The sequence below is a fragment of the Sapajus apella genome, unplaced genomic scaffold (assembly GCF_009761245.1).
Source record: "Sapajus apella isolate SASKATOON/1434 unplaced genomic scaffold, GSC_monkey_1.0 scaffold25, whole genome shotgun sequence".
Taxonomy (NCBI): Eukaryota; Metazoa; Chordata; class Mammalia; order Primates; family Cebidae; genus Sapajus; species Sapajus apella.
The window spans coordinates 1576258-1599017 of NW_022436965.1; the positions used below are offsets into that span (position 1 = coordinate 1576258).

The 22760-nt window shown below is 34.8% G+C and overlaps 1 protein-coding gene and 1 pseudogene across 6 annotated transcripts in view; one reads left to right on the top strand and one right to left on the bottom strand.

Moving 5' to 3' along the window:
- Positions 1 to 22552, top strand: part of BRINP3 (BMP/retinoic acid inducible neural specific 3) — a 360785-nt gene extending 338233 nt beyond the window's left edge. For 2 of the 6 annotated variants that reach the window (XM_032291134.1, XM_032291135.1), the window contains exon 7: positions 21173 to 22289. In XM_032291134.1, the coding sequence (XP_032147025.1) occupies positions 21173 to 22289 (1117 nt within the window). Of the gene's footprint in view, positions 1 to 21172 lie in introns of all 6 variants that reach the window. The other 4 variants (XM_032291130.1, XM_032291133.1, XM_032291131.1 and 1 more) reach the window with 2 other exon arrangements.
- LOC116559992 lies at positions 14160 to 15133 on the bottom strand (annotated as a pseudogene).
- Positions 22553 to 22760: the final 208 nt, after the last annotated feature.

Consider the following 22760-nt stretch of genomic DNA (forward strand, 5'->3'; position numbering starts at 1 on the left):
GGTGCTGCGTGCATTGGCTCACACCTGTAATCCCAGCACTTTGGGAGGCTGAGGCATGAAGATTATGAAGTCAGGAATTCAAGACAGGCCTGACCAACATGGTGAAACCCCATTTCTACTGAAAAGACAAAAATTTGGCGGGGTGTGCTAGCACACGCATATAATTCCAGCTACTCAGGATGCTGAGGCAGGAGAATCTCTTGAACCTGGGAGGCCAAGGTTGCAGTGAGCCAAGATAGCACCACTGCACTCCAACCTGGGCAACAGAGTGAAACTCTGTCTCAATAATAATAAATAATTAAAAGGAAAATAGTGTGGAAAAAATATTTAGTGTAATGTAATGTTTTAAAAGTTTATATATACTTAATTGCACACAAATATTTAAAGGTGAAATAACTTGAGATTTGGGAGAAGCTTTGAAACATTCTAAAAAACCTGTTTCCCCAACCTAACAAAAAAGTGGGAGTTGGTAGATAAAACATATAAAACAAGATTTGGGTAATGTTTGAGGCTAGCTGATAAATACCTGGGGACTCAAGTAGAATCTCTACTGCTTGTGTGTGTTTGAAATTTTCATGCTAAATTGTGGTTAAAAGTAATAAAGATTGAATATAGGCTCCTAAATATCAGCTATTGTATCTTTTCAGGTTTTCAACAATTATTTATAGAGCAACAACTTAATAAATACCTACAAACTCTATGTATTGTTATGTGCACATTTCTGTTTATACTGACACAGCTTCTTAAAGAAAGTAGTTTACCTTAAATGTTGATTCATACTACAACCATAAAGCCTTTAACAAGATCCTTCTTTTTAGATTAATTTATTGTGAATAACAATGAGACATTCTCTCTAACAAGAAACAATTGAATTACAAAAGGATTTACTTTTAGTTCTATATTCTGCAAAGACATTATACTGAGAAGGTCAATTATATTTTTCATAGAGGAGGAGTTTAAATAGCAAAAGTAGCAGCAATTACTCCCTTTTCACCATAACTTGATTTAAACAAGTCATAAGCTTAGGTTGAGAATAACTGTGAAGAAAAGATGTCCCTATATCTAAGGCCCTGTATTTGACAGTCATGTAAAAAAAATTGAATTTGTTTGATATACAGAAATTTTAAGTCAGATAAAACACTGATTCATTAACCAAAAGAGAACATGATAGAATCAAAAATACTTCATATGCAAATAGGCAAATACTTCTGTGGCTTCAATTCTTTCTTCAATTTCTCTTCAGGTAACTATTCCATAAATAAAAATTCATATTTATCTCACTTGATTTTTGAATCAGAAAATCTATTAGGAAAAGTAATCCAAATGCATTATTTTGAAATTGTGTTTAGTCCTTTTAGACTGTAATGTTTACACCAACCACTGACATTGCAAGAACACTTGAGGACATTTTACCCCCGGGTGGAGAGCCAGTTATATAGTAGTCATGCTACTTTGAATTTAATTTTACAAACAACAGAAAGGACAGCAGGTGTTTTTGTCTAATAACCATTGGCTATGATTAGAGATATTACAAAACTATGAAAATTAATGTTGACATACCACTTTGAAAGCTAATTTTCTTGTGTGTGGCATGCCATAGCATATCGAAAATACATGTATTCCCACTTGCCAGAATAACACATTATTTGTTAGAGCCATTAGTTCTAAAAGCAGATGTTGTCTACTTCAGTCAATTTTCAGCTATAAATAGTAGCTTTTAACAACATTTGTGAAAGGCAGATACTTTCAATTAGTATTTTTCAGTAACTACATGACATTTATTTTGAGGAGAAATTTAAGGCTGCCAGAATCTATGGTAGCATAGGATTATCTGGATAAAAAATACCAAGTATAGACAGTATTGTTTGCAACTTTAAGAAACAAATCCATTTTCCCTCTGATTTTACACAAATGATGAATGTGACTATCCCTAGTGACATGGAACAAAAATGGGAATAGAGTGCATCAATTAGCGAAGTTGAGATGCATAGCCTAACTCTCCCAATGACTGTCAACTTTTTGAGGTAATCCATTTGCTTTCTTTCTCAAAGAAACATAAACACTTTGAATTTCATTTTCTTATTAATGTAAAAAGCCAAATAGAAAGATACATCGATCTTGTTTAGAAAATCAATTTCATTCACCCTAGTCTATAGGTAATCATACAGTACAGCTGCGATAAGAGATTATCTTGCCTCTGGTTTCCACAGTTATTGCTGGCTGATGACTCATGAACTCTTTTCTTATCTGTCCAAGGCAAATACACTTTCAGAACTTCTCCCTATCTCTGTCTCCATATCACTGAGCTTGGGGAGGTGGAGAGGTGAGGGCTTCCTGTTTTTATTGTTGTAATTATTTTAGCTTAATTTATGTTACTAATAGCATGTACAAGCATAGAAGTTTTTTCCACATTTTTTAAAGATACTGTAGAAAACCTGAGACCTATAAATATTTGTTAATTTGTAGGTGAAGAAAGATCTTCAAGGATTGACACTTTGATTTATTCTTCTCATTTGCTGTATTCTAAAATTTTCACCTAAAATAAATGTCTATTCTAAATATCATAGTGGTTAAGAAAATGAAATGGAGTGGATTTTTGGGAACTGAAGTGTAGTGTTGGGAGCAGGAAGGAAAATTAGGTCATAATTTTCAAGATGTTTCTACTTTGCTGAGAATTGTTTTTACTATATCTAAGAAAGTCTCTAAATTGAATATAGGCAAGTTGAACAGAGTGTTTATTTGTATCTACTAGTATGCCTATTATCTTATAAATTTTCTAAATACATTCATTCCTTCTTTGTTTAATTTATTGAGTACATAGTGACTATGATTATGAATAAGTGAGATAAAAATTCCTGCCATCATTGGACATAAAATTCTAATTACCAGATACATTTAAAAACAGAAAAATGAAAAATAAATGCAATAAGAAAATAAAGCAGAGGAGGGTGACAGAGGGCTACAGTGGCCAGATATTTTATATAAGATATCTATGAGAAGCCTCACTGAGAAAATATTATTAACAGTTAAAAGATCTGGAAGTGATTAAGGAAGAAATCGTAGAGATATTTGAGCAACGGGGGTCCAGAAATAGAAAACAGCAAGTGTAAATGCTCAGATAGAGAAGCAAATGTGTAGTATTCAAAATAGTGAAGAGACCAGTGAGGCTGGAGTAGAGTGAGAAAATGGGAAAGAAATCCAGGTGAGCTTAGAGAGTGTAGCGGGAGGCATAATTATATAGTTCGTAAGTGCCATTTTCCACTTGTGTACTAGATGAGGTGATTGAAGGACTGTGATTTGAAGAGTGATATAATCCTACGTAGGTTTAATGTAAGTACAGTGCATTTATAAGAAACCAGTAAAAGTACAAATACACAGACACACACACACACACACTGTGGCAAACTTATCCCTAAAATATTTGAAGAGAACAGAAGATTGTTGTTTTCCCTTGGATAGCACTACTAAGCTCTGATTAATAGACTTTTATAGTTACTATAATCTAATTTATAGGTACTGATTTTTTGGGGGTTGTATTAGGCCATTCTTGCATTGCTATAAATTCCTGAGACTGGGTAAAATATAAATAAAAGAGGTTTAATTGGCTTACAGTTCTGCAGGATTTACAGGAAACATGGTCCTTGCATCTGCTCAACTCGTTGGGAGGCCTCAGGAGTTCACAATCATGGTGTAAGGCAGGGCAGGAGAAGGTACTCCACATTGTGAAAGCAGCCGCAAGAGAGGAATGTGTGGGAGGAGATGCCATACACTTCTCAAAGACCAGATTCTGTAACAACTCACTCCATTCATGAGAACTCTGCCCCTGGGATGCAATCACCTTCCACCAGACCCCACCCCTAACACTGGGGACAGCATTTCAACTCACTCCATACAAGAGAACTCCACCCTGTGATCCAATCACCTTCCACCAGGCCCCAATCCTAACACTGGGGACAACATTTCAACAGGAGATTTGGTTGGGTGCAAATATCCAAACTATGTCACAGGTATAATGAAGTATTTTTAGTAAAGAAGCATAGGATTCCTGAGGCTTCAGGTAGAATGTAGACTCTTGAGGCTAGAAAGAAATTTAAAGATAATCTAGTAAAACCTAGTTGGTGTTATTAGTGACAAAACTGATTCCCAAAGAAGGTGATATATCCTCAAATCACTCAGCTCTGAAGTTCCCAAACCATGGAGTGAACAGGTCCCATTTCATATCTCAAATCCAGCCATTGTTCTCTCATGTTTGCAATATAATAGAAATATGTACCCTGGTTTTAGTTTTGCCACCAGTTGATGGAGGATTGGAGTAGCTTGCTATTGCTATTTAAGTTTTCTCATGTATAAACAAGAGTAAGTTCTACTTAATTCTGACTTGTTTTGAACCAACTGTATTTTTCAGTAATTCCAGATACCTGGAAATGGCTTAATGTATAGAAACTTATTTAATGTCTCCTTAAAGGAGACATATACTGTTTGTTTAACTAATTAGCATGATTCTCTGAAAGATCTGGATTATGTTCTTCTTTTTCTACATATATTTTAAATGGATTGATTTTCAGATGTTGGACTGACAAGTTGTTTCAGAATTTTATGTTCCACAATCTGTACCCTCTCTAAATGAAGACAATAAACTGAAAGTGACATTGCCTAAGTGTCCAATGATGGTTAGGAGGAAGAAGGAGGAGCAACAGGAGAAGGTAGGAAGAGGGAGAATGAGGAGGAGTAGGAGAAGAATAATTAATCTATTTAATCAATTAATTATTAATTAAGGATGATGAGTGGTAGAATGATGAATAATTGACTCAATTATTACTTTTTTATCTCAAAATATTTGATATGTGTATACACTGTGTAGTATTACCAATTATCACAATCTAATTAATTAAAACATCCTTCACCATCCATACTATATATTTGATCCCCACAGTTTATTTTATAGCTGAAAGTTTGTGCCATTCAACAATGCTTTTGTGAAGAAAAAGTACTACATCATTTTCTTTTAACATGAAGCACTGTGCTTTGAATACTAATTGAATGTAGGATTGATTTAATCCTGGGTTCTTTCCTGGGGAATGTTATGTTTCAGTACAGTTCTCACCAAAACAACTTAAGGCATTGATATATGTGACAGGTTTCTTCCAATTTAGAGGACTAGGAAAATGTTGAGCTTCAGATCATTTATTGGAGTGATATATGTGGGAATAAACTAAATGAGGAATAAAATATTTCTTATAAGAATCCAAATACCATTAAGAAGACACTAAAGAGAGACTTTTGATTCTCTAGAAAAGAAAAAATTATGCATTTGATTAAAAATTAAGTGTCTAATTTTAAATTTATGAATTGTTTTTCACAATCCAAGACCATAAATGGATTTTTCTAAGCTTTTGGTGCAAAAAAAGCATTGTGAAAGATATAGGATATGCTACTTGCCTCCTGTGGTGCCATGGTCAAAGAATTCATAATATGCTAATGCATAGAAATATTACATGATTTTAATCTCATTTCAGTTAATATTTTATTATTATTTGACATTAGAATATATCCTCATAAATCAAGCAAATAGCATATACTCTCAACAGTAATTTGACATCGTTGCAGGAACAGTGGAATATGGATTGCTGAGGCTCAAAACATACTTACTTTTTAAAAGCCTTTTTTTACATGTCTGTTATCTTCAACACACACTAAAAAGCTTTCAGGTGTATCTGGTCATGCTCGAAACCTTCACATTCTTTCCCATGTTGTTACTACTTTTTTGATGGTTGTACAAAGTTCTATGTTTTTACTCTGTTTGGTGAAATAAAATCACCTATCCATTTAGTCAATAAGCTCAACTTTCTCTTTCAGATTTTCCATCTTTATATACATTTATTCCACAAAAGCTCAAAAAATTTCGCCTGCTTGGTTTTCATTTTAGAGTTGCTAAAAACAACTTAGTTTTTGAGGTATTTCCCTCTAAACACTTTTTTGAGATTTAGTATGCGAATCCATTCAATTTTCTCCACCCTGAAACACTCCTCCAATCCCCCAATCTCCACAGAAGGTTCTTAATTTTCCTTTTTAAGATAGAAAGAAATTTCTGCCAGTGGTTTGAGGGCCAGTTATCCATTATTTACCCTCCCTTCCTCTCAAGTTTTCTTATGTTTGGGGCCTTAAAATGGCAAGATGGCTCCTACAGCTTCGTACCCCCTGTCCATTTTCAGGGTGAGTGGCAGTAAGCAGTAGAGTAAGCCATGGCTGTTGACTTCTTTAAGGAATAAGAAGCAAGCCAAGACTTTCCCACATTGAATTTCTGTTTGTTTTGGAACTGTGTAATATAGCTACCTCTAAATCTAAGGGAAACTGGAAAAGTTGTTTTATTTTGGCACGTTGTGTTGAAGAAAATCAGGATCTGTTAGCAGGAATCATGGACCTGTGAATATTGGATAGGCAACCAATGGCAAATAAGGCACCCATTCTTAAATTACATATCACATTGCTGTTGATTCAATCTGCCCCTCACACAATCAGATACTGTAACACTTCAGTATGTATAAAGATGACCTCCTAATTAAAACAGAATGGAACTATTTTGAATAAACTATTTATTTAAATGAAAAGGTGATTACCATAAAGTCCAAAGTAATTCCCTTCTTCCGTCCCAATTAAAGTTTTAATAAAACAGTGTACTCATTCATGACAGTTTTTAAATAGGTTTATCTTGTGCTAAAAGAATCATGGATTGTGATTCAAAGTGTTTCCATAATCATAATTTAACTTCGACAATCAAGGGCTACTTGGCTTTAGTTCTGTGTCCATTCAGTTTTTGTAATTGTTTTTTCATGGAATGTAGATGTAACCTAAAACTCTATTCCTAATGGCTGCAAACATCCACTGAGGGGAGCTGATCCTTTCTTAGCTTAGGCAGCCTGGATAAAAGATCTGAGCTATCCTGATCCAAGTCACTTCAGAATTCCATTTATACTTCAGGACTCCCAAAATCACCTCGCTTTAACAAACTCTATGAAATATGTATTTTAGTAGATTGTACTTGGCTAAACTGTAGAGAAACTATAAAAATATTAAGATGATATTAAGATGCCAGTATGAATTACATCTTACTTTGTGTTGCTTCATCCAGAAAAAACATAGCAGCTCACGTTTTTTTCCAAAGCATATCTGGGCTGCCTAAAATCTCTCTAGGTGAAAGTTCAGACAACTCTCACTAAGAAGGGTGTGAAATTATAATTACCTAGAAAAATACCTTTTCTCCCTTTTTTTTTTTTTTCACTTTATGTGCCTTTCTTGATCCAGTAACATGATAGATAACAGAGTGGTTGAGAGCATGCACTCTGGCTCATTTTCATATACAGACTGTCCTGTAACTTATGAGGTATCCTGTGTATCTTACTTTCCCCACCCATAACTGGAGACAATTATAGCATTCACTGCATGTATTGGTTGCAAGAACTAAGCAAGCATTAATATATGAAAAATGTGTCATAGCCCATCGTGTACATGAGTTCTCTTTATTGTATTAGTCAGGGTTCTCCAGAGAGAGAGAGCTAATATGATAGATAGATACAGATATACATACACACATATGAGATGGGATTTATTAAAGGAATGGACTCACATGATTATGGGAACTGAGAAGTCCCACAGTTGATCACCTATAAGCTGAAGAACTGAAGAAGCCAGTCAAGTGGCTTAGTCCAAATCTGAAAGCATCTGAACCAAAGAAGCGAATAGTGTAACTCTCAGTCTGAAACTGATGGCCTGAGAACCTGAAAGACTATTGGTACAAGTCTTGGAGTCCAAAGGCTGGAGAACCTGAAATTCTGATATCCAAGAGCAGGAAAAAAAAAAAAAAAAAAAAAAGATGTCCCAGCTCCAGAAGAGAGTGTGTATGAGTTTGCCTTTCCTCTGATGTTTTGATCCATTCAGGTCCTCACTGGACTAGAAGGTGTCTCCCCACTTTGAGTGGGGGCACATCTTATTCATTCCACTGATTCAAATGTTAATCTCTTCTGCAACCAATCCACACAGGCATACTCGAGATGATGCTTTTCTAGCTATCTGGATATCCCCTAATCCAGTCAAGTTGACACCAAAACGTAGTGATCACATTGTATAATTGGGATTATTACTTTATGGTGTACCTGAGGAATGTGTCAGTAGTTTGATGGCTCTGAATACTAGAGAGATTGAGGATCTCATAAACTATGTCCAGAACGACTTTTTAAAATCCTTGGCCTGAAAATTATATATGATTTTATAAGGTGAAACTATTTTTGTTCAGATAGGTATTTAATCTACATATCATATGTAAATATGTGAAATAAATTATGTCACCTTTCATATCATGGTTTTAGCAATTATTTACATATGATGTGGCTTTTTCCGTTTATCCTCCAAAGAATCATTTTAATATCAAAAGATAATGTATGATAAAAGTAATACATGAATACAAAAATAAAAATAAGTTAACCTTGTAAAAAAAAAAAGCCAATAATGTCTTATATTCAAATGATTTCAAAGTGGATTTACTATTCAAAAATTACTTTAAGGCTGAACTAGAAACACTAAGGAAAAAACTTAAGGATTTTCTCCCTGCTAACTGAACAGATGAAGCTCTTCAAGTAAGTTTTTAATCTTCCCGCCAGCTGATAAAAGGTTCTCATTTGTATTGTTGTGGTTCACCCCACAAGTAAGACAGAACCGTGTAGTTTGAATACCCATTTGATTTGTGTTGCTGCTGATATCATCCAAAGAGATTCTTTTTTTTTTTTCCCAATCACATGGTATTTTGGTTAGTGGGAAGCCTTGTTACTGAGGTGAAGGAAATGTTCTACGTTGTGTAAGTTTGTCTGAAAAAACAAACTAAATATTTGTTTTCTATGTAGATGTGAGATAGTAATTTAATTCATCATTTTTTGTAGTCTCATCTGGAAAATAATGTGGTCCAAGATGGTTAGGCATACTAGATTGCTTCTGTCTTTAGAAGAGTCATCTGATACATTCTGATTTTGTTTTCTACAAACATAATGTAATATTAAATTGTTAGAAAAAGTTAAAGTATAATACCTATGTAGTCTCCTTCCTGAAGAACAAAATCACGTGAAAAAGAACCACATACGACGACGTTTTACTGTTTCTATTAGTATTTTAAATGAGCCAACTTTTAAAATTACGAATTGCCATTCTTTAAGCCATTGTACAAATTTTATAGCACCGCGCGCGCGCGCGCGCGCGCACACACACACACACACACACACACACACACACACACACAATTTGCTTATTCTCCTAAAAGGTAACATTTGTAAGGGCCATAGAACCTATTATTTCCTGGTAATTTTGTGGGATCACTGTTAATGCAGTTATGGTTCTGAGTTCAGAATTTTATTCCAAGCACCAGAAAATCTTAATAGAAAGCTCTTGCATTGTGAGTGTTACTTGGGTGACATTTTTGATAAATTAAGTTTACCTATTCAGGACTCCTAGAAGGTGGTATTACCATGGTGTTTTTTGTTTCATTTTGTTTTTTAATGGCCCAGTTTCTGACAACTGTTGAGCTTCAGTATCTCTATCTACGTTAGCATTTTAAAGATGATCAGTTTTGAAATTACATTTTAGTCGCTCAAAATCCTAAACAATAATATAGATTCTAGAATGTCATATTGTTATTTGATGACATAGCTGTCCCGTGACTTACAATACCAGAAATTAGATTATGATTTTCCAGCTTATAAATTCATTAAAAAATTTCAGTGCCATAATTATTTGATTTTCTCCAGTGAGAGAGTTTTTAAGAGTTTTCACTGTTACCAACATAAATCCATGTCAATTTTGATCTAGCAATTTTGTTTGGAGGGGTTGGGAGGAAAAGCACTTTGTTAGTATCTAGGAATTCTAATGTAACAACATACATTTTCTTCTTTCTTCAGAGATTATATTTCAATTGTGAAAGCTAATGTAGATAAACACAGATACTATCAGGAATGGTATATTTTAGTGGAAATCACAAGATAAGAATCTATTATACAACACTATATTGCTATAGAGGGCTTAATTACAAATACAGTAATATAGATGATAGGTAATACAGTTGTTCAAAAAAGTAAGTCATTGTAAGTTAGATTGTTAAGGAAGATCATTTAGGGTAGAAAAAAATTAATTTAATTCTTGAACTAGCTAAGCAGAGGAAAAAAGACATTCAATTCTATAAAAGAAAATTCCATGTTGTTGAAATTGTACATGGCGTACTTAGAAGGGTAACAAGACAGATTTGTAAGTGAGGAAAATACTTCATTGAGTAATTACAGCTAGAGGTTGTCAGAATGTAAAGGCTTCAATGTTAGGCAGAAGAATTTATATTTTTTAGATGAAAGATACTGAGGTATCATGCAATCAGAAATTGATCGGTTTAAGTTGATTAGCTTGGCAATACAAGCCTAATACAATTATTATTATTTTTAAACCTACATTCAGGCTTTTCAGAAGCCAAGTTCTTGCTTTAAATAAGACACAAAGGGATGACCTAATATTCAGCACTGAGGACAACAATGATTGTAAAAAGAGACAAAATAGTGAGTCCAAAGAAATTTGGTTTGGAGGGATGCTAAATTGTACCACTTTTGGAAGCACACTGAAATTTCATTAAATTATTTAAATGATACAATTTCATTTGTTTTCAGGTTTTTGATTTTCAACAAAATATTGATTTGCATTTAATTATTGATGGGAAATCAGACATGAAACATTTTAAAGAAAAACAGATATTATGAAAACAAGTCTAGTTTTTAAAATGTCTACCACTCACTGGGCAGTAAGAAAACAATATTAAATATATGTTTTTAAAAATCTTTTACAACAAGGGACATTTCTAGTTTAGGTCTGAATTTGCTTTTCTAGCTTCCTCTCTAGCTTAATTAATGTATTCATATCAAATTTATATTCAGTTTGAAACATTAGAGGGTCACAGATAAACAGATCTATGAAGGATGAAACAAAATTACCTTTTTTAAATCATATTATACTTTTAAAAAGCTTAAAATTTATTGTTTAGATTTTCAAATTTGAATTCATAATGCAGAGATTTTAAGAGCAAAAGGTTTTGAAGGTTGTAATGCAAAGATTTAAGCATAAACACTATAAACTGATTTAGGTATTTTATGATAATAAAATTGTGAAATAAACATATATGTGTATATATATATAATTGTTTTCTGTGTGTTTGTGTGTGTGTGTGTAATTGTTTTCTCTAACAGGATACAAGTGATGTATGTGATTTGATAATAATGACCTGTTGAAATGAATATTATGGGGGGTGAATACCAGGATGTTATAAAAGATCTTGGGAGAGACCTGATTGCTCATATTTGTAAAATAATTGCATGTGTCAGTATTCCTCAATCACACTAACCACTTAACAGCCTGAACTTGCATATGATGATTTTTAAACATTTTTATCTTAATGTATAATGTGATTTAGTGAAAACTATATTTAACAGTAATTTTTGTCAGAAAATAGCAAGTGTATGCTAATTTTAAAAATGTACTTTTTGTAATTTTTTTTTACTTCCAGAAAAGTAATTGTGTTTATCTTTGAGTGTCTCATGTTTCTCACTTTGAATGTTGTTGTGTTTCTTTTTATCTTTTGTTATAACTGGAAGAGAGACTTATCTATTGATTTTTTGAACTATATTATCAAACGTAGCATCAATGTGGACAGAAAATTTCTATAGCTCTCTGAAAAGTAAGCAGATTTTTCTGTGTATACCACTTAACCAGATGAAGTAATAAATTATTTGGATTATATCTTTCCATGATGTTAAGAAGCTTTGATTCTGGAGAAATACAGACCAGGGATATATTTTTAGCTCTGGCACTTATTAGCTGCTTGATCTTGGACATGTTTAGTTAGTTAAAGTTTTTACAACTCATGTGCTTATCTATAAGTTAGGATAATAAGCATGCTTGTATCAGGGAGTAGTGAGAGTTGTGACAATAAAATAATCTTGTAATACTATTGTGCTGTGCACATGAGAAAAGCTCAATGAATGTTAACATCAGCTAATATTATCTTTAAAATATAACTTACATCTTCAACTGCTTCACCCACTTACTCATTGCCTTCTTGCAAGCCAAAATTATTAGTAGATAATTGAATTTAGGTTAATGAATCAAAGTGTGTGTGTATGTGTGTGTTGTGTGTGTTGTGTGTGTGTACTTCCTTTAGAGACTCAAAAGCTGAGGGATCTTTGAAAGTGACATTTCTTTTTCTCAGAGTGTAAAATTATTTTCAACAGTGAGACTGTCGAGTGTCAGGAGTGTCAACATGAGCCCTAGGCAACACTGCCAAAACTGAGATGGCTAGAGCAGCAGGTGAGAGAGACAGAGTGACAGAATTTTATTTGGTTTTATCTGTCGGTGACTGAGCTAATAATCAGCTTATGCTTGCTTAAATGACTGTGGGTGCCTAATTCCAAATTTGTATTTAAAGTATTCATGTCTGAGAATAAGAAATCTAAGAAGGCTGAAATAAAATGGCCTAACCAAAAAAATAAGCTAATCTTTAACTTCAAAAAGATTCTGAAGTTATATTGTTTAGGTTTTAAAGTTTGGATCCACACTGCAGAGATTTGGAGAGCAATAAAGGATTAGAAGGTTGGAATAAGGGACCTTTGAAATAAGATTATTACTGCTCAGAGAGGATTTAACCGTGAGACGAAGTAATAGTTTTTCTATCAACATGTGTTCTAATACTGTAGTGTAAAGCATTACACATCTAAAATGTATGTCCTGAATTTGAGCAATGTTGTTTTGCATATTTTTGAGGGTTTTAAAGCATCACAAAGAGGTCATACATGTACATTTAAATACATTCTTGATCATGTTATTGAAATGGCATCTATTTTTAAAAAGATGAAACACAGGGCTACAGTGTAATATTATGCATGAGCGCATGAATTGTTGAAGAGAAAATAAAATGTTCCATCTTCTGAAGAAACAAATGGCTACAATAAAGAAAATGCCTACAATATTTATTTAAAAGATGATGGTAGGAATAACGTTCTTATTAATAGGAATAAGAGTTTACATTTATTTCCTGTTTATTCTGTACACAGGCATTCTTTTAAGTGCTTTACCTGCAATTGTGCTTTAATTCTTAGAACAATGCTATATTTATTTCCTGTTTTCCCAATGAGGTAAATGAACAGAATTCAAAGTGACAGTCTGACTCCTAAGAAAATGGTCCTAAGCCAATATAGTGTATTGTCACTCAAGAACCTAAACATTACATCACAAATAAAAGATACTGTGTCTTTGATGTTGTCCTGCTATGGCAATAAATGACTGTTTTCCCTGAGGTTCTTTGTTAAGTCCTACCATCTGCCGCCCCCCTCCAACCCCGCACCATTATCCTGTAAAACAATACTGTCAACACATATTAAAAAATAAAATTTAGATTTTCTCCTCTGAGTTTGTCTTCATTCTAATGCTTAATAGATATGTAACTGTGTAAGTCATTAAAATTGATAAGGTTCAGTCATATTCAAATTTTAAAATGGGGTTGGCATCTACAAACTGCTGAAAGAAGATGAAAAAAAAAAAAAAAGAATACAAAGTGACTGGCCCAGATATGAGACATGTTCACCAAACAGTTAACATTACTGGACCAGAACAGAAGTGATCTATTATGGCAGGCTTTAGTGTGTGGCTTATTCTTCTTATGTATAAAATTTCTACTAGAGTTTACAAATTTGATTGTACATAGTTGCCACAGAGCCCCCAAATGCATGTAAATTAGGAGCCATCTGCTGTTGTCCTCGTCTCTACAGAACTTTCAACTTTTCTTATCTTGTTTGAGACATATTCCTCTGCATTGACCGTGAGCTGGTATTTCAGGAATCCCTAACAACAGTTTTGGGTGTTGATTGATATACATAATGGACCTTGCTACTACCGTGTATACACAACAGTTCTCTAGGACTACATATTTTAACATGAGATTCCCGAAACCTACTCCTAGAAATTCTTATGTCTGGGATGGGGCTGGGAACTTGGTTCATCAATCATACCTAGCATTTTTATAGTTATTTTTCACATTTATTTCCATATAGAAATTGCTTCAATCATTTTATAACAACACTTTATTCAAGTTTGTTGTTTAAGCGTATTTCAAAACATTTTATTTATTACCTATTTTTTTCAGTTTTGGTACTGCTTAAATGTGGTTATATAAATAACATGCTCTGCTTTCGTTGTTCAAGTTTTCACATTAAACGTATGAAAAAAAATCACTCTTTTTGGATCCTTATTGCACTCTTTTAATCAATTCACCTTTCCTCTCAACAAAAATCAAGTATCAGGAATGAGGGTGAATTTTGTTTACAGATGATATGGTCAGTGGTGGTGCTACTGAGGAAGGTGAAGAAACTTTCCAGTATAGCCTGAGATAGAAAGAGTCTGTAGAGAATAATTATGGCAACGGACTGGCACATGATAACACTTACTGTAATAATCTTGTCTCTTCGGTAGTCACTACAAATGACAGAAATGCATGCAAGAACTGATAGCCTAAAAACCACAAGGTACAGCCTTTGGCAAATGTGATGTAGAAATCCCTTTGGAGTGTACTTCTCTCCACTGTGATGATCTCAGAGTCCACTGCCTAATGACAATGCTAGGCAAATTCTTAGAATGATTAGGAAGATCCTTGCTAAGTTGTGTGAATGAATAGTAGCTATGGTGACTGGTATCTTCAAGTTGTTCCCAAAGCATCAGAATACTCTGTGTCATGACCATGAATACTGCAGTGCCAGTGGATGCAGGGGTGGAATCCCACCGAAGAGGTCTGCTTTGAGACTTCATTCTGACTGTTGGCCAACCCATGCCTAGACTCAAAAGTAGGTATAACATACCTAACATCTTTGATGAGAGAAGTGATCATATCTTAAGTTGATTTCATTCAAAACAGAAAAAATTTGGCATCAAACATTTCATTCATGTTGTTTCATTATGATCATTTACCAAGTGTAAGACTCTGCCGTCGGTGGGATTTATATGTTACATCCTTACATCCTGGCAACAGATCAGCATGTGAAATCACAGGTTAACATATCGGGGCTAAGAAAGCCATACATAGTCCACAGTCATGCAGAATCATAATTTGAACAAATGTTTTCTTGAATTCCAAAGCTTCCACTCAAGGTTAAAGAGGCTAACTTGTGATAGGTCACAGGGTAAAGTATGACTGTAAAGTCAGATACACTCCGACTCTAGTCCTCTTTTGACATGCATGTAATGTATATCCTGTGGAGAAGAGCAGATCTTAAATAAATGGAAAATATTATAGATTGAACAAAGATGACTAGAATAAACAGTTGTCTAAACATCTCAAATATGTCACTATTTCTCAGTGATATAAACATTATTGGCTTTTTAGCTAATGATTTTTTCCAATTAAATTTTAAGTGAACTCTGGAAGGTATTTTTCTCCTTATAATTCTTTCCCCTAAAGGATTTTTGAGAAATTATTTTCAAAATACACACACTTCCTGAAAGATAAGGATTTCCAATATACTTTAAATGGGTTCTTATCATGGTATTTATCACGTCAGTTGCTTTTTGAAAGTCTGCCTTTCTAGTTTCCTTCTTCTGTTCCTCCACAGCCTATGTTCCTTCACTACACTGTATTTATCCCCCCCCCACCCTTTCCTTAGTTCCTCTCTGGCTTCTTTCCCCCTCCGATTTGCCTTCTTTTATTTAGAATGTTTACTGAAGTATTAGTAAGCAGATGTCAGGACATTGGCACATGTTTGATAAAAAACAGCAGAAGGCCTACTTGCCACCCATGGGGTCACAATCCTTAGCCCAAGTGGACCATAAATAGAGTGTCTTACCAATGTATATACATGAATAAATTGTGGCTTATTTGTGTTAATATTTAAACATAAAAAGAAACAAAGTGAAAATATACTTAATACAAAGTAATTTTGAATTGTTAGGACATTTGTCTCCAAAATTCTTTTAAAATTTTTTGTTTGTTTTTATACTTAAAGTGCTGGGATACATATGCAGAAAGTACAAGTTTGTTACATAGATATGCACGTGCCATGGTGGTTTGCTGCACCCATCAACCCATCACCTACACTAGGTATTTCTCCTACTGTTATCCCTTCCTTAATCCTCAACCCCCGACAGGCTCCAGTGTGTGATGTTCCCTTCTCTGTGTCCATGTGTTCTCATTGTTCACTACCATGTGGCGTTTGGTTTGAGTTCCTGTGTTAGATCGCTGAGAATGGTTTCCAGCTTGATCCGTGTCCCTGCAAAGGACATGAAGTCATCCTTTTTTATGGCTGCATAGTATTCTGTGGTATATATGTGCCACATTTTCTTTATCCCATTTACCATTGATGGGCATTTGGGTTGGTTCCAAGTTTTCACTATTGTGAACAGTGTTGCAATAAATATATGTGTGCATCTGTCTTTAGAACAGAATGATTTATAATCCTTTGGGTATAAATGGGATTGCTGGGTCAAATGGTATTTCTGGTTCTATGTCTGAGGAATTGCAACACTGTCTTCCACAATGGCTGAACTAATTTACACTCCCAACAAGCATGTCAAAGCATTCCTATTTCTCCATATCCTCTCTAGCATCTATTCTTTCCTGAATTTTTGGTGATCGCCATTCTAACTGGTGTGAGATGGTATCTCATTGTAATTTTGATTTGCATTTCTCTAATGACCAGTGATGATGAGCTTTTTTTTTCATATGTCTGTTGGTTGTATGAATGTCTTCTTTTGCAAAGTGTCTGTTTATATCCTTCACTCACTTTTTAACGGAGATGTTTGCTTTTTTTCTTGTAAATTTGGTTAAGTTCTTTGTAGATATGGATATTAGCCCTTTTTCAGATGGATAATCTGCAAAAATTTTCTCCCATTCTATAAGTTGCCTTTTCATTCTGATGATGGTTTATTTTGCTGTGCAGAAGCTCTTTAGTTTAATTAGATCTCATTTGTTCATTTTGGCTTTTGTTGCCATTGCTTTTGGTGTTTTAGACATAAGCCTTTGCCTATGCCTGTGTCCTGAAAGGTATTGCCCCAGTTTTTTTCTAAGGTTTTTATAGTTTTAGGTCTTACATTTAAGCCTTTAATCCATCTTGAGTTCATTTTTGTAGAAGGCGTAAAAAGGGGTCCAGTTTCAGTTTTCTGCTTATGGTTAGCCAGTTTTCCCAACATCTTTTATTAAATAGGGAATCCTTTCCCCATTGCTTGTTTTCTCAGGTTTGTCAAAGATCAGATAGGCATTACTTCTGAGGCCTCTGATCTGTTCCATTGGTCTATATATCTGTTTTCGTACCAGTACCATGCTGTTTTGGTTACTGTAGCCTTATAGTATAGTTTGAAGTCAGGTAGTGTGATGCCTCCAGCTTTGTTCTTTTTGCTTAGGATTGTCTTGGCTGTGCGGGCTTTTTTTTGGTTCCATATGAAAATTAGGTAGTTTTTTTCTAATTCTGGAAAGAAAGTCAATGGTAGCTTGATGGGGATAGCATTAAATCTATAAATTACTTTGGGCAGTATGGCCATTTTCACATTGATTCTTCCTAATCATGAGCATGGAATGTTTTTCCATTTGTTTGTGTCCTGTCTTATTTCCTCGAGCAGTGGTTTGTAGTTCTCCTTGAAGAGGTCCTTCACATCCGTTGTTAGTTATATTCCTAGGTATTTGATTCTCTTTGTAGCCATTGTGAATGGGAGTTTACTCATGATTAGGCTCTCTGCTTGTCTGTTGTTGGTGTATAGGAATACTGGCGATTTTTGCACATTGATTTTGTATCCTGAGACTTTGCTGAAATTGCAGCTTAAGGAGATTTTGGGCTGAGAAAATGGAGTTTTCTAAATATAAAATCATGTCATCTGCAAATAGAGACAATTTGACTTCCTCTTTTCCTATTTGAATACCTTTTATTTATTTATTTATGTTTTGCCTGATTGCCTGGCCCAAACTTCCAATATTAAAATAAGGGGTGCTAAATTTTACTTTGTTGGGTGTGGGAACCAACAGTGTGACAAATCTATTATACAATTCTTTATTTTTGACTGCTGCTTTCACCAAGATTATACAGGGTTAAAGAAAAGACAGATTACTAGGTATCTTATTTCTTGAAAAAATCTATTTCCTCCCTATGGAATGCAGTAAAATAGTCAAAAGGTAAGTGGTAGAGGAGAAATGACACGAAGGAGCAAGTAAGAAAATCTACATCCTGAGACATGCTCTCTCTTTAGTCCCAGGGCACGAGAGTGCTGAATCATCAATATTCATACATAAGAGCTGAAACCCAACAGCTGAAACGCCTTCCTTCCATAATGTATCTGCAGGACGTGCAAAGGATTGGAAAAGACAGAAAGCTGGAAAAAGTTCTTGCTTTTCTAAAGTGTTCAAATGATTCTTTCTACAGTGCCCTACTTTTGTGAGCTCTATCTTTGCCTTAGGTCTATTCATTTCACTTTTTGTTTTCTTCTTAGGATTTGGAAACATGATTAGAGTTTACAGTGAGAGATGAGTTGGCTCAGGGAATTCATGCTTTGTTTTCAGGGAAGAAAATGTAATTTTCATCTGGATAGGATGTATATTTTATATACTTTATATTAGATATACATAAATAAGAACTAAATAAAGAAGCATAAAAAAGGAGAGGGCAGAGAGAGAAATAACAATGAAAAAAGGAAGAATGAAAAAGAAAGGGAGGAAGGAATAAAGAAGGAAACAATGTGATTGAGAAAAAGGATGAAATGGCAAAAACATGTTAGTAACTGTAAATGATGAATCTGTAGTATTACCATCTGCAATGTAAGACTGAATACAGAAATGATTAATCAAGCTATTTTATAAACCAGCAAAAGGAAGCTTTTTCACACATATATTCTATGGTGAGAAAACAAGGAACCGCAGCAAGAGTAGCAGAAACAGGCATGTATTGATACAATGTTTATGAAGTGCCAGACAGCCTCACATTATTTCACAACACACTGGGTATGCTTTTCGGAGAATTTTTAGAGAATTTATCTTAAAAGTATCTGGAGAAATTCAGAAATGAATTCTTAGTCTTTTGTGCTGCTGTATGCTTACGTCTTTATGCTGCTGTAAGGGAATATCACAGATGTGGTAATTATAATGAACAGAAATGTACTGGCTCAGGTTTCTGGAGTCTGGAGAGTCAAGATCAAAAGACTGGCATCTGGTGAGGGCGTTTTTGCTGAATCATCTCATGGTGGAATGGCAAAGAGAGGGCAAGACAGCAAAAAGGAGCCAAACTTTGTCAATTATAAGATACCAACTCCCAAGAAAAGGACATTAATCTGTTCATGAGGGCATTTCTCCAAGGACACAAACATATTCCATTAGATAATACCTCCCTGTATCACTTAGTAATCAAGTTTCCAGCACATAAACTTTGGGGGACATAGTCAAACCATGAATCTAGTAGGCTTAAGATTTCAATCAGTGATTTTCAGTATAAGAAATAATTAAGAGGAGAATATTTTATGGTTTCCTTAAATTTGATTTATTTTTTTATTTTCTCTGAGTATATACAAAGCAGTTGCATTTAGAGAAACTGGACAAGAAAGGCTTTTGTATGTTTTTAATTGTGCAAATGTCAAAATGTGTGTTGTATTACTTTACTAACTGCTACTTCAGAACTAGGATTTCCGAAGTGTATTAAATGTTTAGTTTAGGGTTTAAATTTCACTTAAAAATACATTTCTTAAAATGTTCCTTTGCCTAATCCACGCATTTTTTTGAATATTCAGTAAATATGAAAGGCTTGTTATCTCCTGGCATCCTATTAGGCACAGGTTATATAGCCATGAAAAAAACATACAGGATTTTGACAAATGAGTATTATATGAAATGAGGGAAACAATGTAAATAAGTAAATACACAGCAATACAAAATCCTACGTAGAAAAAGGCACCATGAAAAACAGTAAGTAGATATTTAAAGGATTGAGTACAGCACATATGTTTTGCAGGAAGTCCCAAATGTATTAAATGTGAACACCAAAATGCACAAGAATCCCAAAAATAGAATTGTTGCATATCTGCTGTGAAACAGACACTGTACAATATTCTAAATACATGCATACAGTTTGAGCCTAATTTACTTCTCACAAAATCTCAGCATGGAAGATACTACTATTCCCATTTTTTATATGAGAGACTAACTGCTTGTTATAGAGGCCATGCAGGTTTTCCCATGATCATACATCTAGTATGAGAAAGCAACAAGCCAAAACCAAGGAATTGTGTTAATACAAGGCCATGGCTCTTCCTTCATTATTTTACCTGGTTTTAAACACCAAAGTAGCTAAAATAACATGAGAAAATTGGAAAAGTGAGATTTGAAATTGGAATCATGATTAACCTGGTGAGAAAAAAAGTTAATGACTCAAATCAAACATATTAAACTAACACACTTACCCCTTATTGAAAGAGCTTGTTGATTTTAATGAGATATTTTCAACTATTTTCTTGAGCAGCCTGTAAGAATAAACTCAAGCATGTTTTAATAATATCATCTCTGAGTGGGTACTTGTTCTTTCAATGTTGATAAAAACGCTAGCATCTAAATACATTGATTGACAATTTAGAGCGGTTTTTCTTTCATTTTTCTTTTTCTATTCGTGCTTCTTGCAACACTAGTACTCTATATACATAAGAGTAAATGAATGAACAATCACTATTTGTATGCTCTAAGTCTCCTATAGATATTTTATGATAAAACCACTTACCTTTCTTGTTGGTTATCATCTAAAAACAATAACTGACGTATTTTTATTTACAATCAACTTCCATGTGCACTAATGAGATAGCATGCAATCTCTTTAGAATATATCACATATTTAGAAATGCATTGCAGTTCAGATCAAGTACATCTCTAATCTTGTTTTGTTCAGTGATAAATGGAATACACACACGTGTGTGTGCGTGTGTGTGTATGTGTGTATTATATATTCCAATCATGAGCTCTGTGAATATTTTATTTCATTTAAATTACTGCCTGGAGATGACCTGAAGAAATGAGAGTGCAGATTTCTGAACTAGGGTTTACTGCAGTACACAACATATCTTTGTATTTATGTAGATTCGTTTTGTTTTGTATTTCTAGAACCTCAACCTACTGGCTCACTCGCATCCAGTCCTTTCTCTATTGCAATGAGAACGGCCTGCTGGGCAGCTTTTCAGAAGAGACGCACTCGTGCACGTGTCCGAACGACCAGGTGGTCTGCACCGCGTTCCTGCCCTGCACGGTGGGAGACGCCTCTGCTTGCCTGACATGCGCTCCGGACAACCGCACCCGCTGCGGCACCTGCAACACGGGCTACATGCTCAGCCAGGGCCTCTGCAAGCCTGAAGTCGCCGAGTCTACCGATCACTATATCGGCTTTGAAACTGACCTGCAAGATCTTGAGATGAAATACCTGCTGCAGAGGATGGACAGACGAATAGAAGTCCATGCCATTTTTATCAGCAATGACATGCGCCTCAATAGCTGGTTTGATCCTTCCTGGCGTAAGCGGATGCTCCTCACCTTGAAGAGTAATAAGTACAAGTCAAGTCTGGTCCATATGATTTTGGGTCTCTCTCTACAGATTTGCTTAACTAAAAACAGCACCTTGGAGCCAGTGTTGGCTGTTTACATCAATCCCTTCGGAGGCAGCCACTCTGAGAGCTGGTTTATGCCAGTGAATGAAAACAGCTTTCCCGACTGGGAGCGGACTAAGTTGGACCTCCCCTTGCAGTGTTATAACTGGACATTAACTCTGGGGAACAAATGGAAGACATTTTTTGAGACAGTACACATCTACCTGCGGAGTCGCATCAAGTCCAATGGCCCCAATGGCAATGAGAGCATTTACTACGAACCTCTGGAGTTTATTGACCCTTCCCGGAACCTGGGCTATATGAAAATCAATAACATTCAAGTGTTTGGCTACAGCATGCACTTTGACCCTGAAGCAATTCGGGACCTGATTTTGCAGCTGGACTACCCCTATACTCAGGGATCCCAGGACTCAGCACTTTTGCAGCTACTGGAGATCAGAGACCGTGTAAATAAACTTTCCCCACCTGGTCAGCGTCGTCTAGATCTTTTCTCTTGCTTGCTTCGTCATAGACTCAAGCTGTCTACTAGTGAGGTGGTGAGGATCCAATCTGCTCTGCAGGCGTTTAATGCCAAATTGCCAAACACAATGGATTATGACACAACCAAATTATGTAGTTAACCATAAATGTCAAGCACAACCCAAAATCTTGAAGGAGTTTTTACAGTGCTTTTGTGGAACAGTTTATGTTTGGAAGAGTAAATTTAAATTGTCTTTTCAATATCTGTCTTATATCAGTCAATAACATTGGATGGCAATTTACACACATGAACTTGCTGACAATGAATATATTATACTGCAGTTTTGGTTTATGAATGAAATAAATACTGACACCAGTCTAGAAGACATTCTACTTTTTACAATAAATTTCATTTGTAATTTTATATGTTCCGTGGCAATGCTTTTGTGCATTACATCCTCTAGAGGGAACATAAAATGATACCAATAAAATTTTGTAGCTGAACAGTTATTAAAAAGAAGTGCTGTGGGATTCCTTTTTTCCATGAAATGAGTTCTGTTTTGATACATCTTGTTAGAACCTGGGGAAAATTCACCAAGATTTTTTAATGGAAACCTTTGAAGGTCTCTTTC